At 39.3% G+C, this 18,976-nt stretch overlaps 1 protein-coding gene across 2 annotated transcripts in view; it reads right to left on the bottom strand.

The window, feature by feature from the left end:
- The window catches only part of ASPSCR1 (ASPSCR1 tether for SLC2A4, UBX domain containing), a 142,357-nt gene that overhangs the window by 2,052 nt on the left and 121,329 nt on the right, over window positions 1-18,976 (bottom strand). For both annotated transcript variants that reach the window (XR_012481113.1, XM_074260468.1), the window contains exons 8-12: window positions 18,301-18,440; window positions 17,665-17,746; window positions 17,241-17,307; window positions 15,059-15,121; window positions 14,642-14,694 (exon numbers count right to left, since the gene is read on the bottom strand). Coding sequence is in view for 1 of the 2 variants with exons in the window: in XM_074260468.1 (XP_074116569.1) it covers window positions 14,642-14,694; window positions 15,059-15,121; window positions 17,241-17,307; window positions 17,665-17,746; window positions 18,301-18,440 (405 nt within the window). In the remaining variant the exon portion in view is untranslated. The remainder of the gene's footprint in view (window positions 1-14,641; window positions 14,695-15,058; window positions 15,122-17,240; window positions 17,308-17,664; window positions 17,747-18,300; window positions 18,441-18,976) is intronic.

Here is an 18,976-nt window from a genome sequence, read left to right as displayed (position 1 = left end):
TCTTCCATTCCCCCCAATGCTTTGCTTGATTCTTTTGAATGATTTGTGGAGCATACAGTATCAGGGTAAGAAAACTAAAAAAGGAAAATAATTCCTTCAAATTCATTTCACTTACTAAATTTCTAAGTCCCATCCAAGGTATCCCTGGGCAATGGGAATGGATGGCTTCTGAATAAAGTAAGGGAAGCCCCCACTTCCTTGGCTCTTTGCTTTCTTCAATTCCTGTGGATTCCTCTGGAATCCCGATCACATTCAAGTGTGGCAACTGGTTTCTAATGAAAGAATAGTACCTAACACCTAGCCATACACATCAACTTGCATTCTACAAGTAGACAGCTATGCTGTCAATCTTCTGAGATTCTCACTATAGACGAATGCTAATCTCAGACATTGAGCGAATAAGAGTACTAATTAGGTTCTGCACTCCTCCTAAACTGCCAAACTAGGCCTGATAAAGATTGATCATAAGGTCTGCAAAGAGGATGTAAGGGGCTAAGGAAAGGATTACCATCCCACATCCCTCAGGTTTCCTCTTTCCACCTGTGAGAGTCAGGCACCAAGTTTTGAAATACTATCATCTTTGCTGAATGATTTTCTACTTCCAGGCCCATGAGGGAGTGCTATAGTGACAGCACTCAGTACCCAAGGCCAAACATAGACAGGTGGTAAAGAAATGCAGCCTTAGTCCTAGCAGCTAAAATCCTAGCAAGCTGTTAACTAGTCTAAGGTCAAAGGCCTCACAACCTGGTACCACCTTAACTTTTCTGCCTTAAATCACAGCATGACTCTTCTCCTATTCTCTACTCTGGCCAAATTACATTATTTGATATACTGTACTATTCTCATCTCCCTTTGTTCCCTTGCCCATGCTGTTCTCTCTCTTCAGGATTGGAATGACTCAAAGGACACTTCTAGAAAGCTTCCCAGGCAATAACCACCCTTTACATAGTTCTCACATTTCACATAGCACTTGGTTTGAATTTCCTTTAAAATTCTGCATGGTGATTGATATCTACTATTTGTGTCTATAACATAGCCCTCCAAGAGATAGCTGACATCTCTAATACTATCTTTTCTATCCTCCCTAGTACTTAACAAACTTTAGGTACTTGCTTGACATTGTTTAAATATGAAGTTTTGCCTGGGATCCAGATGCATTTGCCTGTGAGGGTAAAGCCTTCTCCAGTTTGCAGCAGAGCTGCCCTTTGGATCCCCAAAGTGAGAGTTTTCCTCTCTGATAAACAAAAGCCTCAATGGTTACAAAACAGATATCAGATTCCCAGTCCCGGCTGAGGGGAGCATTTCCTGGAGCTAAAGAAAGGTCCCTCTTCTGAGATGTCATGTCTTAAGCTTCATTGTAGCTAAGTAGGCTTCCTTAGCATGAGAGAGGTGGGACAGGAATGACCAAGGAGGGTATGCTTCTATGGATTCAGTTTATGCCCATGACCAAGTAAATTGTAAAACATCTTGTGGGCAAGAACTGTGTCCCCTCTTGTTTCTATTTCCTAGCACAAGACTTTTTCTATGCTAACTAAATCTTTATGAAGGATGAGCTAGTTTTGTCCAGAATTGCCTAGACTTGTGGCAGGGAGGGGTAACATGTTTTTCTGGGGATGAAAGGGGACGTTGAATCTGTAGAAAATAGTCCTCTAGGCCTTGCCTGGAGCTTTCAATGACTCCTATATGCCCCCCTAAGTATTCTCAGTGAAATCACTCATTCTTCATCCTACTTATGCTATTTCTACTTAAATATAAGTTCTCAAAGAGATTACAACTGATCACTGAAATACATATATCCTGTTACATGCTGAGTACATGAAAGGGCAAGCTAATAAAAACAAGTCTGGCTTTCTTTAATACTTCCCTAATAGGGAGACTTAAGACTTCTTTTTCAGAAAAAGCAAAATGGAGATGATGGTCCTGAAGTCAAGCCTGTATTAAAAAGGCCCTTCTAAAGATCCCTGACATTGCCACTCTACCCTCAATCCTTAGTCTTCTGAGCCATATACATCAAACAGCCTGCCCCAGCCTTCCTTTAAATTCCTGCTACAATTCTATTTCTTTCACTGATTCTTCCCTAGCCCTCACCCCTACATTATAATAACCCTTCCTCCTCCAAATTTCTCCTTCATAACCCCTTGCCATCTAAGCTCGGGGTAATGTGCAGCTGCTAAGACAGAAAACATTCTTTCCATTTGAGACTGTGAGCAGCTTTAAAGTGCATTTAGTCCATTGGAAGAAAGGGGGGAAGGGAACATTAAAAGATTAATAAGAAAATGAGAGCTTCAAAGAGCTACGCACATGGACACTGAAATTTAAGCTACCGCCCTGCTTACACACACAAAAAAGCAACGAGCCTTTTGAAAATCCAACTGCTGAAGATCCAGGATAAGAGAACAGCCTGGGGTGCAGAACTCAGGGGTAACTTGTCAGCCTCTTTAGGAGGCCCAAAACATCTAAAACTTGTGAGCAAAAGAAGAAATCAGAGTGGTCAAAGAGTTTTTTGGAAACCTCAATGTCAGAAGTGTCACAGACACCATGCCCACACCTTGCCTGTGGTTTTGCTTTGGTGTTTTGAGTTGTGAAAAGAAGGCCTTTCCTCTCTCTTGACTTTCAATAGTGGCACAGGATAATGGGCTTTAGTTTAGAACCCAACTTTTTAGACTGTGGTTCGACCACAGATGGAGTCTTATAACTGAATGGGGGATTTTTGCAAAATTATGATTTATTTATCAATAAATGTTTAATTTGTATATCTATATAACAGGAGTCACATAAAAATTTGTCAGGCAAAAGGAGGTCACTAGTGGAAAAGTTTAAAAAGCCCTGGTTTAGAACAGGAAATAAGGAAAATGAAGTGTAAAAAACTCAAGATTACATGGGTTGTAAGAGGCAAAATTTAAACCCAGATCCTTGGGACTACAAAAATCCAGCATTCATAAACTACAAGCCAGCTATTCACTGCAGCAGCCTTTACAAGTCTCCAGTATCACTAGCTCATTGTTCAAGAACTATTTTCATCTGGTAACCCTGTAGACTATCAGGAAAGAAAAAGGGACAATACTCAATCACCTGCTTTCCCTCCTTAGTCAATTACATAGAGATGAGCCTGGAGAGCCTTGTGTGCTCACCCTTTGGAATTCAAAGGGATGTTTTTCCCTTTTAAGTTGTTATCAGAGCTTAAAAGAATTCCAAGCTCTAGGAACAGGAAGGATTTCTCCTGGCTCCATATATTCCCAGGATATCACCATCCTTTTTTCTAGAATCTGGTTAAAATTAAGGCAGCACTAGGCTGGGAATGGAAGCCCAAGGACCCAAATGGCAACTCAAGTGGAGTAAAATGGAAAAAGGCCAAAGACAAGATGAGGAAAGTACCAATCAGACAGTTTCTGCCTGATACAGAGGCTCGAAGGGAGGAAGAAAAAAATCTGAACCTAGAGTCTATAATCTAGCCTACACTTGAAACTGTGACCATGATGTTATTTAAGTCAATTAAGCCTCAATTTTCTCATCTATAAAATGGGGAAGGAGGAAAATACTTACTTCAAGGTATTTGTGAGAATCAAATGAGAATGTATGTACTCAACATTTTATAGCACTTTATAAATGTCAGTTATTATTATTGCTAGGATATGGCAGCACAGCAAGTGACCAACTGTTCTCATTCAATCTTTAAGAATATGGTCATGGCCATGGCCCTCTGGTCTGTTTTTTCCAATTAGTATTCTCTTTCTAATCTAAGAGGCCCAGCTCTAAGGAGATATAGTGCTGTTCAGCACAGCAAAAAGGAAAGCAAAGGAAATTCTTCTTTACCAGTTTGCTCAGGGGCTAAGGACTAGAAGAAACAAGGAGTCCTAACTGGTAAGCCCCTGATGCATATTCTGAAGCAAGTGAGGGCACAAACACAAATACACACCCTTCTTTGTAACAGTGTTGATGGCAGAGATTCCTATGCCCGTCACACTTCTCTCTATTCCCAATTCTTTCAGAGGTGGTCTATCAATAAAGCTTATCTAGATAGGTGAACATATAAAGCAGACATATCTGTTTCTAATTTCTGTATACCTTTCTCCAAGTCTAGGACATGTTACAATATGACCCTTTATGATGAGCTTTCCTCTCAATACATGCAAAGTAGCAATTGAATAGTGGTGGATAAAGGCCACAAACTTCCCTGCCATCACCAGAGCCCAATCACTCCTCTCCTCTATCCAGGCTTCATTTTTTCCCCATCTATAAAATGGGAGAGAATAAGACCTACTTATCATTTAATAACATACTAAAAAGATTATTTATCTTTCCCTTTCTCTAAACTTCTCTATTTCTGTTGAGGCTACAACCATTCTTCCAACTTTTGTAAGTGAACAATCACTACTATGTCAACCTCAGCACTTATTTTCCCTTCCATCAGTCCTCCCCACCAATATTCAAAGCTAGTAAGCTGCCTGTCTTAGCAATTCTATTTCTACAATCTCTTTTAAATTCATCCCTTTCTCTTCATACACCTGGCTGAACACCCTAATTCAAGACAACACTGATAAACTGTACCTATGGAATCCCAAAGATTTCCCTGCCTCATGTCTCTTCCCAACTCCCACCCATCCATCAAACAGAAGCAAAACTGACACTCCTAAAAAGGCCTGAAAATGCCCTTGCCTTGTTCTAAGAAGTTTCAGTGGCTCCCTATTACTTTTAGATAAAACACAAATTCGTCTGTTTGTCATTTAAAGCCTTCATAGGCTCATGCCTATCTTTCCAGGTATTTCATACTCTTGATTCTCATATACTATCAAATTGTCTTATTTGCTTTTCTCCATATACATCATTCCATCTACCATCTCTGGGCCTTTGCAGATGTTGGACTCCCCAGGCTCCTTCCTCAAACTACCTTCTCTCCTCTTCCCTCACCTCTTCTCCAATTCTTGGAATGAAATCTTTCCTCAAAGATACCTCCTAGGATCCCTAGCTTGCTTCAATAATCAACTGGGATCCACTGATTACAAGGTCGTTCTCATTCCCTCAATTGTTATAGCAATACTTTCTGGCTTTAATTAATAAGTATTTATCTGTAAGTCTGTTGTATACTGTACTCCTGATAACATAAGCTGATTTAAGGTAATTATGACTATTTTTTATTTTTGTATCCCCATCACATAGCACAGTGCTTTGCAAACACAGACACTTACATGCTGAGTTGAACTGATTAAAAAACCCAAGTCAGAGAAAGCAATCAACCAACAAGAATGAATTGTTGATTTAATTAGAAAAGGTGAAATTTGAACCAAATCTTGAAGAAAATGGATTCTCAAGAGGCAGAAAAGAGAGAGGGAGGAGAGTGTTCCAGACATTAGGGACAATCAATGCTAAGGCTGAGGGATGGGAGATGAATGTATCTTGTGTGAATCAGCACAGACAGCCAGTTTGTTTAAACTGTAGAGTGTGGGAAGAGGATGAGACAATATAGAGAACACTGAGACCTCAATGATATTACAAAACATTAAGAAATAACATTAGGATAGCATCCTATTCTAATAAGTTCTTGGTGTCCCTTAAATCAAAGGCTGAATGAATCAATCAATCGGTTTTGGGGAAGGGATCTTAATTCTCTAGACTAGATCACTAGAGTATCTTGTTTATTGTAAACAATCGAATGTTGGGAATGTGAGAATATTTTTTTGTTTATAAAACTAAGAGGAAAGGTATCCCTTTGTTTATTCTGAAGAAGACTGAAAGAGAAAGTAAGTGCATAGTTTGGTTTGGGGATATTTTTTTCCAAAAGTGCACCCCATTATTTAGTAAATCAAAAACACCAAATTTAAACTATGTATCTTTGTTTTACTTTGTTGTGAAATTTCATTTATATTGTATTTTTTAGATTTTCAAAGCATTTTACTAGCATATTTCACTTGATCCTTGTAATCTTCGGAGATGGACACTATTATTCCTACTTTATAGATAAGAAAATTGAGACTGAGAGAGTTTAAGGATTTGAATTCACCACTACCTAGAGGATCTATAAAGCTTGGATTGGTGGCAGCTAGGTGGCACAGTGGATAGAGCATCAGCCTTGAATTCAGGAGGACCCAAGTTCAAATCTGGTGGTCTCAGACACTTAACACTTCCTAGCTGTGTGACCCTGGGCAAGTCACTTAACCCCAGCCTCAGGGGAAAAGTTTGGATTGGAAGCTGCATGATTCTGCATAACAGGTGAAAACTCTGCCTGCCTGAATCTCTCTCCATGCAAAAATGTTTACATATTAATAAATTGTCTCTGATGGATTTTTGTTCCACAAGGAGTGATATATAATGGGGCTAAAATAGCAGGTCAAAGCCAAATTGTGAAAGGCTTTACAAGTCAAATAGATGAGAAATGAAAATAGCAGAAAAGTCCTCACAAAGGGCTCTGTAATTCACTCAGTCACCAAATGGGTCTACAATCCTCAGGCAAACTAAGTCCCCCCCAAAAGCAGGACAGAATTTTTTTTACCACTTAGCAACCATCCACCATTCTACTAACCTCTCCTTTCCTTAACCAGCCCTCACCTGAGACTCCTGCTTCTACTGCAAAGCTTTGGCTGTGATGTTTCCTTGGCTTCTCGGGCCTCACTTTATAGCCTTAAAACCATCTGCTGTAATTTACAGATGAATCTTTTAAAATGTGGCATTTTATTTTGATACCACAAAGCTCTCCACACAAAACTCAAACAACCTCCATGTCTCATGTTCCCCTTACCAGATCCCAATACCATTTCAAAAAATTTCTTTCAGTCTAGGATACATTTACATAGCACTGTAAGGTTTACAAAACACTTTCCTTACAATCAGATAGGTAATACAAGTAATTCCAATTTTAAAGACAAGGAAAGTGAGGCTCAGAAAAATATAATAGCATCAGAGAATCTCAGAGTTAAAAGGTTAAATTACTTTTCTAGATCATATGGCTTATTAAGACAGAATTAATTTTCTAGTGGTAAAGTTGGGTCTGAAAGGATTATGACTTTTAATACAATGTAAATTGGGAAAGAGAGTAGGGGAGAAAGGGAAGAGAATAGAGGAGAGACTAGATTATTCTTAAAGTCCATTCTTACAGACAGACAAAAGAATCATGAAGGACCTCTATGAAATACAGGTGGCAAATGAAATTATGTAAGAATGGAAGGCTAAGTGAAAGAGGAAAGGTTTGCCCCCTTGCTCAAAGGGCTCTGAATTTAAGTTTAAATCAAATAAAAGATCCAAGAAAACCCTACTAATTTGCAGAGGATAAAAAAAGCACTGAGAAAGTTAAGGGGGAGACAGGAAAAAGGTCTTAATTTCAGATAAGAAATATTACTGAAACAACAGACCACTAAGCATAAAGGAAGAAGCAAATTCATGCACTTTGGGGAAATGCCTGAAAAACCAATTCTCATAAATGGAATGCAGAATTTAATTTCTCTCATCCAGCACTTTGATTCAGTAACTCTCCTGGATTCTTCTGAAGTGTTTCTAATGCCTAGAAATTAATATTCTTTCTCTTGGGGCACTAGAAAACCAATCAACAAGAACTTAGCTCTTATAATTTGTTTTGTTCTGAGAGCTAGAGATACAAAATAAATACAAAAAAATGCCTGATTTGACAGGCATTTTCATTCCACTTGGGAGGATAACATGTATATGAACAGGATTGTATAAGACTCATAAAGTAGACAAATGGCTACTTTAGAACAAGGTTCTTATTTTAGGAAAAAAGGAGGGGGAAAGGGGTCCATGAACTCTTCTTGTTTTGTTTTGTTTCAAATTTTGATAATTATTTCATTATAGTTCATTTCCTTTGTAATTTTAAGTATTTAAAAACATTATTATGAGAAGAAGTCCATAAGCTTCCCCACACTGTCAAAAAAAAGCCACAATGTGACAAAGGTTAAGAATCCTTGCTTTAAAAAGAAAGGCACTAGCAGTGGGAGGGGCTCAGAAAAGGTATCCTGCAGAATGCAGCCTTTTGGGCTGAATTTTGAAGAAACCCAGAGATCCTAAGAAGGGCAAGTGAGGAGAGAGAACATTCCAAGCAAAAGGGTCAAACAGTATGGAGGCACCAAGATGGGAAATGTCATGTTCAAGTAGGTCACTATTGCTGGACCCAAGAAGGGCAGCCATGAACTATAATTTAGGAAAACTACTTCGGCAACTTCATGGAGAATGAAATGGAGGTGGGGGAGGGAGGGACTTAGGCAAGGAGATCAATTAGAAAGCTGATGAGATTAGGGTGTGTGAAGAGAGAAAAGGACATATGCAAGACACATTGTGGAAGTAGAAATAAAGTGTGTATATATATATATACATATATATATATATATATATATATATATATATATATATAATACACACACACACATATATGAGGATTCAAAGATGACAATAAAGCTGTCAATCTGGGGACCGGGAGAATAATGGCGTTCCCTATAGAAGGAATTTGGGGACTGGAGTGGATAAAGGAGAAAAGATATGCGTTTTATTTTGAACATATTGAGATATCTGGGCAGTATCCAATTTAAATATCCAACAGGCTATGAATGATATGGAACTGGAGGGCAGGGGAGAGACTAGAGCTGGATATTTAGATCTGGGAATCATCAACCTAGAAATGATAATTATGCTCATACATCTCCCAAGGATTTTCCACTGAGATCTCCCTAACTTGCTGGGACCATCTTTCTTCTAGGTCTCCTTACATTTCATGTTTCACAGTGCAAGTAAGATCACCAAGTGAGATTGTATAAGAGAACAACAGAACCCAGAATAATAAAGAGGAGAGACCCAACCAGTGTTGCAACAATTCTCTACCTGCTTCTTCCTTTACTACCTTTACTACCAGCAAAGTCTCCAAAATTAAATCTCACATGGTTGGCAAGCATACTCCCAAAGCCTTTCCAAACCATCCTAATGAATTAGGGAGGGGCAGTTAGATGGCACGATAAATGGAGCAGTCTCCCTAGAGTCAGGAGGACCTGAGTTCAAATGTAACCTCAGACACTTGATACTAGCTGTGTGACTGTGGGCAAGTCACTTAACCCCAACTGCCTTAAACAAAAGAATGAAGGAAAGGTAGAGATTTAAGAAGAAAAGGGATACTCCTCTGGATGATATTAAAAGTCTCCCAGAACTAAACAAGGAATTTTCTATATACTATCAGGTAAAAGAATTGTTATCTCTCTGGATGTACCAAAGCTGACTTTTAACACTCAGGATGATGTTTTTCTCACCTAGAAGGATCCTGGACTACAATCACCTAGCAGTGTCTATTCAGGGAATTCAAATTAATTTTGAAGATTTCATTCAGTTCAATGATCTGTGGAAAGTTCTATAAATAATACTAAATTCCATTTGTTTAACTGAAAGTATATCAGCTACCACTTAATTTCAAGCTAGCTGAATTAACCACAAATCATATTTAAACCATGTGCCACATTTTGCAAGAATCAATTGCCTTTAAAGTCACTGTGGGAAAGATAAATTTGAATTCCATAGTGGTTAAGCTGAAACAGAGCCTTTGCTTCATCCAGCATTTTACCTAAGCCAAACATAACTAGAAAAGTGCATATGAAGAGAAATAATTTCATATTACAAATTCCTAAGTACAACGAAAATGATTTTTTTACCCATAGACCAAACTACTCTATTAGCAAGGATAATAAGAAAGTTTGGAATCACTGAAGAAAGAACAGAATCCTCTGCTGAAAAGGTCTGTCTTGAACAAGTCTGGCTGATGTGACTGACTAGGAATTACAAGCTCAGGGAATAACAGTGACATTAAGGAAAGCTGGCAACTGTTTCTGAAGGATTTTCTCTTCCCCTCACACCTACATTGACAGTTAAATCCACTCTTTTCTTTAGAGCTAGGACTGTTGGGTCTGGGGAGGCAACAACTGTTTTGCCAGATGTCATATGACGCCCTGTCTCCCTGTTAGCCCTGGGTAGCTGCTTCTAGCTCCCCAGGGATACCAAGTTTGTCCAAAGATTTCCAAGTGTGCTCAATTCTTTATCCAAGCTGGAAACACAATTTCTTTCTTTGGTTCTTTGTGGACAGCAAGTGTCTGAGGAAAACAGGCAAGGCAGACAGTAAGGAGGCTACTAGGACAGAGGAATGAATAGCCCAAATAAGTGTCTGGCCTCACAGAATGACAGTCCACTTTTTAGTCCCTTGATCCTGAAACAACTTCTCTTACAGCTCTTTTGTTGTCTTCCAACAACCTCCCTTTGCTTTTTTTATAGTAAAATGAGCCAGAGTAATCATACATGCACTCTGTGGAAAACAGGAAACTCCCTAAAGGCATGTGAGAAAGGAGGCACAATTAATTAGTGTTAAGAAAGTGCTTTGAGATCCATGGATGAAAGACTCCTGAGCTACATACAGTATCATTATCATTATATTGGACTTCAAAGCCCAGATTCTTTAGGATTTCATGAATTCCACCTGACCTGAAGAAATGTGAAAAAAGGAGAAAAAAAATAAAGAATATATATATACACAGAACACACACACACACACATGCAAATAATGTGCAATGGATTATACACATATGCCATTCAAAATCTAACTGGCCCAAGTTTACAGCCCTCAAGCAAGTGATGTCTGCTCCTAGACACCAGGAAGGAAAAAAAAAAAAAAGGAGATATCACCAAGAAAGCTTTGGAAATGAGGAATGGACGTCTGTATCCTATCTCCTTCCTTTCCCAAGATCTTGCTCAGGTACTCAGTAATGAGCACATAAAAAAAGAGAGGGAGAAAGAGACAGGGGCAGAGAAAGACAGATTCCACAGAAGAGTTAACTTCTATAAAAAACTATAAAGATGGTATTTCCCGTTAGCCCTCAGAACGACTTTGGAGGGTTGGGAGAAAAAATGTTAAATAGGAATATGGACATATAAGCAACCCAATTACATGAAAGAAAAGAAAGGCTTTGACGCAATACCTATTCTTTAACCAAAAATTCCAGATTCCTTTAATAACCCTCAAACCTTGTTCAGCCTTCTATATGCTATTCTGTGAGTCTTAGACTCACTTGAAAAGAGTAAACTATAGGCTATAAGAATTCCTAAAGATCATCAAGAAAAAGATATCTCAGAAACACCTTTACTGATTCATTCTAAAGCAGATGATTTGGTTCAGGAAGTTCTCACTGGGACTAACCTAAATTCCTCTTCTTCTAGTTTAGGTCCATACCTTTTTGTTTCTTAGTATAAAATAATTACCGATTGCCTATACTATGGCCAGAATTATATTAGGATTCTATGAAAACTAGAACTGGAAACAGAATTTTTCTTGAGAATAAGCAAAGTATACTTTCTCCATTAGTATCTAGAAAGAAGATCTAGATCCTTACTTCCGGCTGAGTGACCCTGAAGTCTTCCTATCACCCCAAATCTGCTAAAATACTCTTTCTTTAGGAATACTAAGTTACAGACATGGGAGTGATGGAATAGCTCAAGAAGTCAGCTCATTAGCAGAATCTCTTTGACCCTTAATAGTGTTGCTAGGTACAGGACAAAGGAAAAAGGAAAAAAGGCTTATCAAGAACTCAAAGCAGATTTTAAGAGCAAGAAGAAACCAAAAATCTCCATAGTAAGCAAAGGTAAGAGAGCAAAATCTTAGCAGTAGTGGGAGGCCAGAGATGCTTGCAAGAGCTAAACAGTTCTAAGCTGGAAGCTAAAGGAGTAAGGAAGGGGACAAATGCTGCACTTTTCTGGGAGTATTCCTCTATCATTCTGATTGTGGGAATAGTTTGGGCACATGAAGGTAAAAAGAACAAAGGTCCCTACTACCTTTGTTTAAAACTTAATCAGAAACAGACCACCATACCCTTCAATAGCTGTTTCCCTGCCCTCAACTCTAGCACAATCCATGATGAGATCACAGGGCTGGACTCAGGTTGGGAGGGATCCATTCCTCTGTTTCAGGCCTCAGTTTCTCTTCATAAAGGAAAAGTATCCTCAGGACAAATAATGAATTGAAAGAAAATGCTGAACTTCATGGAGAAAGGCATCAAAGCCCCATCAAGGATAACATCCATTTTGGAAGTCAGACACCATGGGAGAGGCTGCATGGGTGGAGAAGGCATGAGATGAGGGAGAACCTATAGAGATTAAGCCAGCTCTTTAGGTGTCTCAAGTTCCATGGGAAAGGCTAGAAGATAAAGAATGTGTGTATGTGTACATGTGTTTAGTTGGGGGGCAAGGATTGCTACAAACCTCTTTATCATACACTCACCATCCCCAATCCCCCTCACCCATAACACCCAGTCCCTCTCCCCAGCAAACTCTAACATTATTCAAATCTTACAAGACAAATCCCTATAAGTTTGTCTTTCCCCAAGGCAAATGTCCCTTTCCTGGAGTATGCAAGAGCCTTCCGAAGCCTCCTCTCAATCAGGACCAGCCACTAGCAAGAAGGGGGGGAGGGGAAGAAGGGGAGACCAGCCAACAACAACAAACTTGCCAAGGAAATGAAAGCCCCCTCAGCTTCCTCGCCTACCACTCACCAGGAGGAGAAAGACCTCCCTTTAGTCACTGCCAGCACTCTGATCTCTGGCAGGAAGGAACATACTCCTGGCAGAAGTGGTGCCAGGTCTGGCTGGCCCCCTCTGCTGATTGGGGGCAAAGCTGACAGATGAAAGGAGATGGTTGCTGGTAGTAGAGAGCAAAGTGTCACCTGGAATCAGGCTTCTCCAGGTGGGATGGGGTGATGGAAGAGTAAGTTCAGTGTCCAATGGACTCCACAAGTCTGGGGCCTCCTAATTGGAACCATATGGGTCATGGGGCCCAGAGCTCTAGTCCACACTCTACAATGATGCATCTTCCAAATTAAATGTTTATCAACAAGCTAGCTGCCAAGCAGAGAGACTAGGGAGAGGAGTAGGTACCTGCTCATGAAGTCTGGTGGAAAAGGGGAAAATTGAGCAGAGTTAAGGGAGACATATGAAAGTTTCCTGGATATATATAGGGAAGCTCAACTTATGAACACATAAGGAGGGAAGGAAATATATTAAGACAAGGTTTAAAAGAAAAGCAGAGCCCTCCCCCACTACAGATCTTGGGCTCCTTTTCTTGAGTTGTTTTTCAGTCATATTCTCTTTGTGACCCCATTTGGGGTTTTCTTGGCAAAGATACTGGAATGGTTTTACATTTCCTTCTCCAGCTCATTTTATAGATGAGAAACTAAAGTAAACAGGGTGCAGTAACTTGCTTACAGTCACAGAGGATTGAGGCTGGATCTGAACTCACAAAGAGGATCTCCTTGACTCCAGGCCCAGAACTCTTACCTATTTGGCCATTAGCTGTCCTAGCCTAACCTCCCTTTCAATATTTACCCATCCCTTCCCTCTTCATTATAAGATCATTTCCATTCATTCCCTTTCCATGAAACATCTTTATTTGGGTTCTTATTCATCAACTTTATCATTTTCCCCTTTATTTTCCGCTCAGGGCAGTACCCTTTTCCCCATAGTGGTCATGCTTCAAAAGATAAAAGAAAAAACGGGAGGCTCCCCATTCATAAATCATCCCCACTTCAAATTTAGGTACCTCCTGCTTCAAAGGCCCATGGAGTAATCATCTGTCATTTGAAAGGGGTTAATAGCTGTTATTAATTAAAATATCTGTATTGGCTTTGAAAAGGAAATCATTAAGGCAGCTATGCTGGGGAAATACATGAAGAAACTCTTGGAGGAGTATGGGGTAAGGAGGGGCAAGGAAGAAAATGCTTTAGAAACATTCCTCTCTAGCTCAGGGTGCCAGTTACTAGTAGGATTGGGATCCAACTGCTTCTTACCTTGACCCCATGGTTAAGGGGGAAAAGAAATGGAAATGGCAACATTAGTTAAAATTAACTTCTAAACATTTGTGACCTGGGAAGGTACCCTGCAAAGCCCTAATATCCAAGGAAGAAAGGCTGATGACAACACCTACTTCCTTCAAGTGGATCCTGAGGGTACATGGTGCCCTGTAAATCAACCAAACTTAGCCAAGCAAGAGAAAACCCCAATGCCAGGGTAAGTTGAGTCCCATAAAATAAGGGACAGAAAGTAAACATAAGCCCAAGTAAAAACCTAGAATCAGTCTTTCTGATTCTATTCAGGGACTCTATGCACATCAGTGTGTCCCAGCTCTTGGGACTGGACAACAGTTACAAACTCATCCCCTTTAGTGGGGCCCAGGGAGGAAGTAGAGGATTTTTATAAAACTCCATTCTAAATAACTTCAGAGTGGGCCTAATCCCTTTTTAATTCAATCTGCCTCTAAAAGGCTTTATTATATACTTGGCAAACAAGCTGCCATTAACTTTCTTTCCAAGTACTTGGAGCCTCATCCAGCAGCAGACCTTCCTAACCCAGCTGAGAGACTGTAGCCCAATGGGCAGACTCCTATGAGAAACCAGAGGCAGAGTCTGTACTCAGAAGGAATAGACAGATAAGACATGAAACTGGCCCTAGTACCACAGAGGAAAGTCAATCCAACTAGCTGTGACATTACCTGCTATATCTGGTAACCACTAAAGCATATATGGGACATTCCCTTAGCAGTCTTTTAATTGAGCTAGGATACTATTTGGCACACTTTGGATAACCCACTATCAACCAACACCCAGATTGGGGAACAGCCCTGGTACCTGGAAGAGAGTCAGCGTGTTGTCACTCAGGATAGTTTTTGGAGGGGCAAGGACTGTGGAGAGAAAAAGTTGATTAGATTAAGAGTAACCTCTGCCCTCACTCTTTCTAGCTCCCAAAACAAAGAAGCCAAGATATAGAGGTAAAACAGAATGGAGGAATTACTGATTGTGCCCAAATTGGTCCAAACCATCACTTGGCAGCATCCTATCTTCTGTATAGAGGAAAGAAAACAGATTCAGAGTAAGTCCCTTTCTTAGAAAGGACTCATACAAATTAGTCCTTGCTCTCCCTTGGTAATTCCCCTAAGCAACAGAAGATTTGGGAAAGGAAAACTACTACATAAGGCAACTTTCCTACTATTATTTCAGAAATAGAAGGGATTTAAGGGAGGAGGAAGAAATTAAGAAAGAACTTACACAGGTAAAAGGACAATTCAGGATTTCTCAGGTGACTTCTCACAAAGTCTCGCAAATCTCCTACTGTAGGACAAGATGAAAAAAGGATTAAAAGGGAAAGATACATCAGTATTTTAGCAGGACAGACTCATGACTTGCCTACAAAGAATCAGAAACAAATTTTAAGATCTGAGCTCCCTAAAACTCTCCGTTTTCCTTTAGGAGAAAAATAGGAAGAGGCTGGTGAATCTGGCTTGAGACATTTTTTCTGGATCCTCCATCGGCCTTACAATATCAGCTTGCAGAATTCAGAAATTAACCTTTTGAGAAGTCTATCAGTAACACTGTGTTGCAAAATAGGCAGGTCTAATCCTTTCTGGTCCAAGGTAGCAATGAAATTTTCATTTTCTCATTTAATCCAAGCATCAACAATAAGAATTTGAACCCTTTTCATCTCACACAATCTAAGTATACTCTTCCTTGGAGTGCAGGGAAGCAGCACAGAAAGGCAGCTGTTAAGCAGCAGGGGCTCCTTTACTACCAAAATGTCAAGGTTTTTATTTGGAAAGGCAGCAATGCTGGGAGCTATGAGAGAATGCCAAATTATGTCTTCACCAAAGTATACTCCTCTATCTTCTTTGCAATGTATACCTTAATTTTGAGCTCTCTTTATCTGCTCTATTTTTCCTCTCTTTCTGCTACACTGAAGCAATCCCACTAACTAACTATATCCTGAATTTGCACTATTTAGCATACAGATTTCCATCCTGCTCCTTGATTAAAATAAAAGTCTGTATAGGGTTAAATTTCTCTGATACAGGAGTAGATAGCTAAGTAACAGGAAGGTAAAACTAGATAAGGATGAAGAAAAAAGCATTAGTGTACAATAATAACCTTAACCATCCTCAATAACACCCCCATTCTCTCCTTTCATTTGATCTCTGATAATGAGCTGACATGCTTTTCTTGCCAACACAAACTCTCAATCCCCCAATCTTTTTCAGAACATATTCTCAATGTATCCCCTCTTTCACCTTCTCCTCCTCTTTCTCCATATATTCTTTCCTCCTCCATCTTCTGTCTTTCTATCTTCTCTGCTTTTCAAACATACCCAAGTCTCTTTATTAAGAAAAGCCTTCAAAAGACCCTTCCATCCTCTTAAAATATTACATTATTTTCTCCCTTTCTCAGTCAAAAGACAAGATAAAGTTATCTACATTACATATCTATCTCTCACTTTCACTAACTTCTCAATCTTTTGTATTCTAGCTTCTAACTTCATCAGAAGTAAAGCTCCTCTAATCAATTAATAATGATCTCTTAACTGCTAAATCTAAATGTCTTTTTTTAATTCTCCTTTTTTCCATCCTCAATATAGTTTCTTCTCTGGGTTTTCATATTACTTTCTCCAGTTTTCTTCCTATTTAGCTACTTCTCAGTATGCCATTAGTGGCTTATTCATATCATACTACTTAATACTACTTATCTCTAGGTGTTTCTCAAGAATCTCTTTCTACGCTGTCTTCATCAATCTCATGTGTTTGTTATCTCTATGCAGACAATTTGCAGAACTACAGAACTACCTCCAGTCTCTCCCTTGAGCTTATGATGCTTATCACTAACTGTCTACTGGTCATTTCAAACTGGATATCTCAGAGAAATCTCAAACTCCACATATCCAAAATAAAACTCATCTTTCTTCCGAATATATCCCTCTTCTTCCAGGCCCCCAGGTTTATCGTCTCAGTGTTGCTAGCACTTACCACTATTCTGGATCCCACATACTCAATCAGGTGCCATATCCTGCTATATCTAACTCTACAACAGCTCCTACATCTAATCACTGTTACTTTCTCATACCATACCTCCAGTTCAGGTCCTCATCACTTCTCATATGGATTATTCCAATGATCTCCAAACTGGGCTAACTCCAATTTGCTTTCCCCCCTTCACTTCTTTTCCTTCCACTCTAAATGGGTTGCTTCAATCTTCCCTCAACTAATAAGGCACCCAGCCAATCCATGTCTCACTATTATTCTTCTCACTTAGGTTAGACCTTGTATAACTATTCTATTAGCTCTACTATCTAGGGTCTTTTCTCATCAAGGTTCTTGGACAAACCAACATAGTATGAGAAATTAAGACATGGGAAGGAGAAGTTTCATAAAATCTAAAAATACTACTAAAAGATTTTGTAGCCTACCTGTTTCATTTGGGCGAAAGAAGCCTTGTAGGATGTATCGGTCAGGGAATAGAATTCTCAGTGCAATCTAGGCCAACAGAGACAGCCCACCCCCCAAATAGCAAACTCAGATTATCATGAGGAATAGTAGCAGCCAACCCCAAAAACCCTGAGCCCAGTCACATAGAAGAATAATCTATTTCTTAGTCTCCTAATTTTCTTAAAACTTCTGAGGTTGACAAAAAAAGAAGGAAAAAAAACACCCTAGGGCAATACAGACCATAGAAACCACCATTTCCTGCCAGCAGCTAATTCATTCCTCTATGGTTTTTGCTACATAATATTATAAAATCACTCAACTAGGTCCTCATAAGATCCCAACCCCATTCAAAGCTTAGTCCTGAAGAGGACTGGCTGAATTCTCCTAGGGCCCAACCTCCCATACCTTTGGATAGCGCTCTAGTTTTTCTTTCATCTGAGCTTCTCGCAAAGATCTGGTCACCAATGGTGCTTCTTCTAGGCGCTTCCTGAGATGGAAGTAAAACAGAGGGATATAGGAAGTAGAAAGCAGGAAAAGAGGTTTCAAGTTTCACTCTTTCACAAAAAGCTCTCAAGTTAAAGCTATTTCTGGGGTTCATTTTATTTGTCCTGACCCCGGAAAATTTACTCCTTTCTACCCATAAAGAAGTTCTAATTATATATGGAAAATGCTAGCATGATCTATGAAGCATATCTAGGAAAGATTTGTGTTCTCCCTGAGTTCCATCACATCCTTTTTCCCCAGGCAGATCCCTGGACATACTAATAGGTATCACCTATTAGGACATCTATGAGGTGTCATTTAAAAAAGCATTAGATCCCATAGCTCAATGTCCTTTTTCAAAATACAGTTAGGAAGAAAGTATATCCTTTCTGGAAGAGGAAAAACATTCTTGTACATATACCTTTTCCCCATCTACTTACAGCCTTTGGAAGTAGGACCTGAGGCTTTTTGGGGAACACAGGATAGATGTAACAGTATATAAAAATTGGAGAGTAAGGAAAAAGAAGATAGATGGCAGATGGAAAATCAAAGATTCACCTTTCACTTTTCAACTGAGCCAAGCGTCTCCTCACATCATCCACAGTGATCTCAAAAAATTCATCAGGAAGCTCTGCTGGCCAGGCCTGGAACAGATCCTCCAGATCTGGGTGGCACACCACTGTCTCTCGCTCCACAGGCTATAGATTAAGAAGAGAAGTATATACTTTAGCCATATTTTTGGAGAACCTATAAACAAGAATCTTCCAACTGTTCATTTCAGTTTAGTAGTAAGCCATGTTGCTAGAGAAGTTGAATCCAAGTAAGCTAGAGAGGGGAGAAAAATGGCAATTGGTACTACTATAAGCCACCCTTATGCTGACCTTTTTTTTTTTTTTAAAAGGCACAGAGGGATGTATAATTTTATTTGTTTGCACACACATACACATGCGCACACACACAGATCTACATGTATATATCTATCAGTTCTTTTTCTGGATACAGATAGCATCAACCCTTAGAATTATTTGGAATATTTATAAAAGAATAACAAGTCAAAATCATTCTTAAATACTGCTATAACTATATATGGTGCTTTCTTACTTCTGCTCATTTTGCTCTTTGTTATTCATGTTAAGTATTTATATGTTCATTGAGCTTCTCGGTTTTTTTGTTTTGTTTTGTTTTTTTGGTAAATTTTGTTTTATTTTATTTTTCCAGTTACATACAAAGAGGA

This window comes from Sminthopsis crassicaudata, chromosome 4 (genome assembly GCF_048593235.1).
Source record: "Sminthopsis crassicaudata isolate SCR6 chromosome 4, ASM4859323v1, whole genome shotgun sequence".
NCBI lineage: Eukaryota > Metazoa > Chordata > Mammalia > Dasyuromorphia > Dasyuridae > Sminthopsis > Sminthopsis crassicaudata.
Note: the sequence above shows the minus strand (reverse complement) of the source record. Positions and strands in the feature narration are given on the sequence as shown.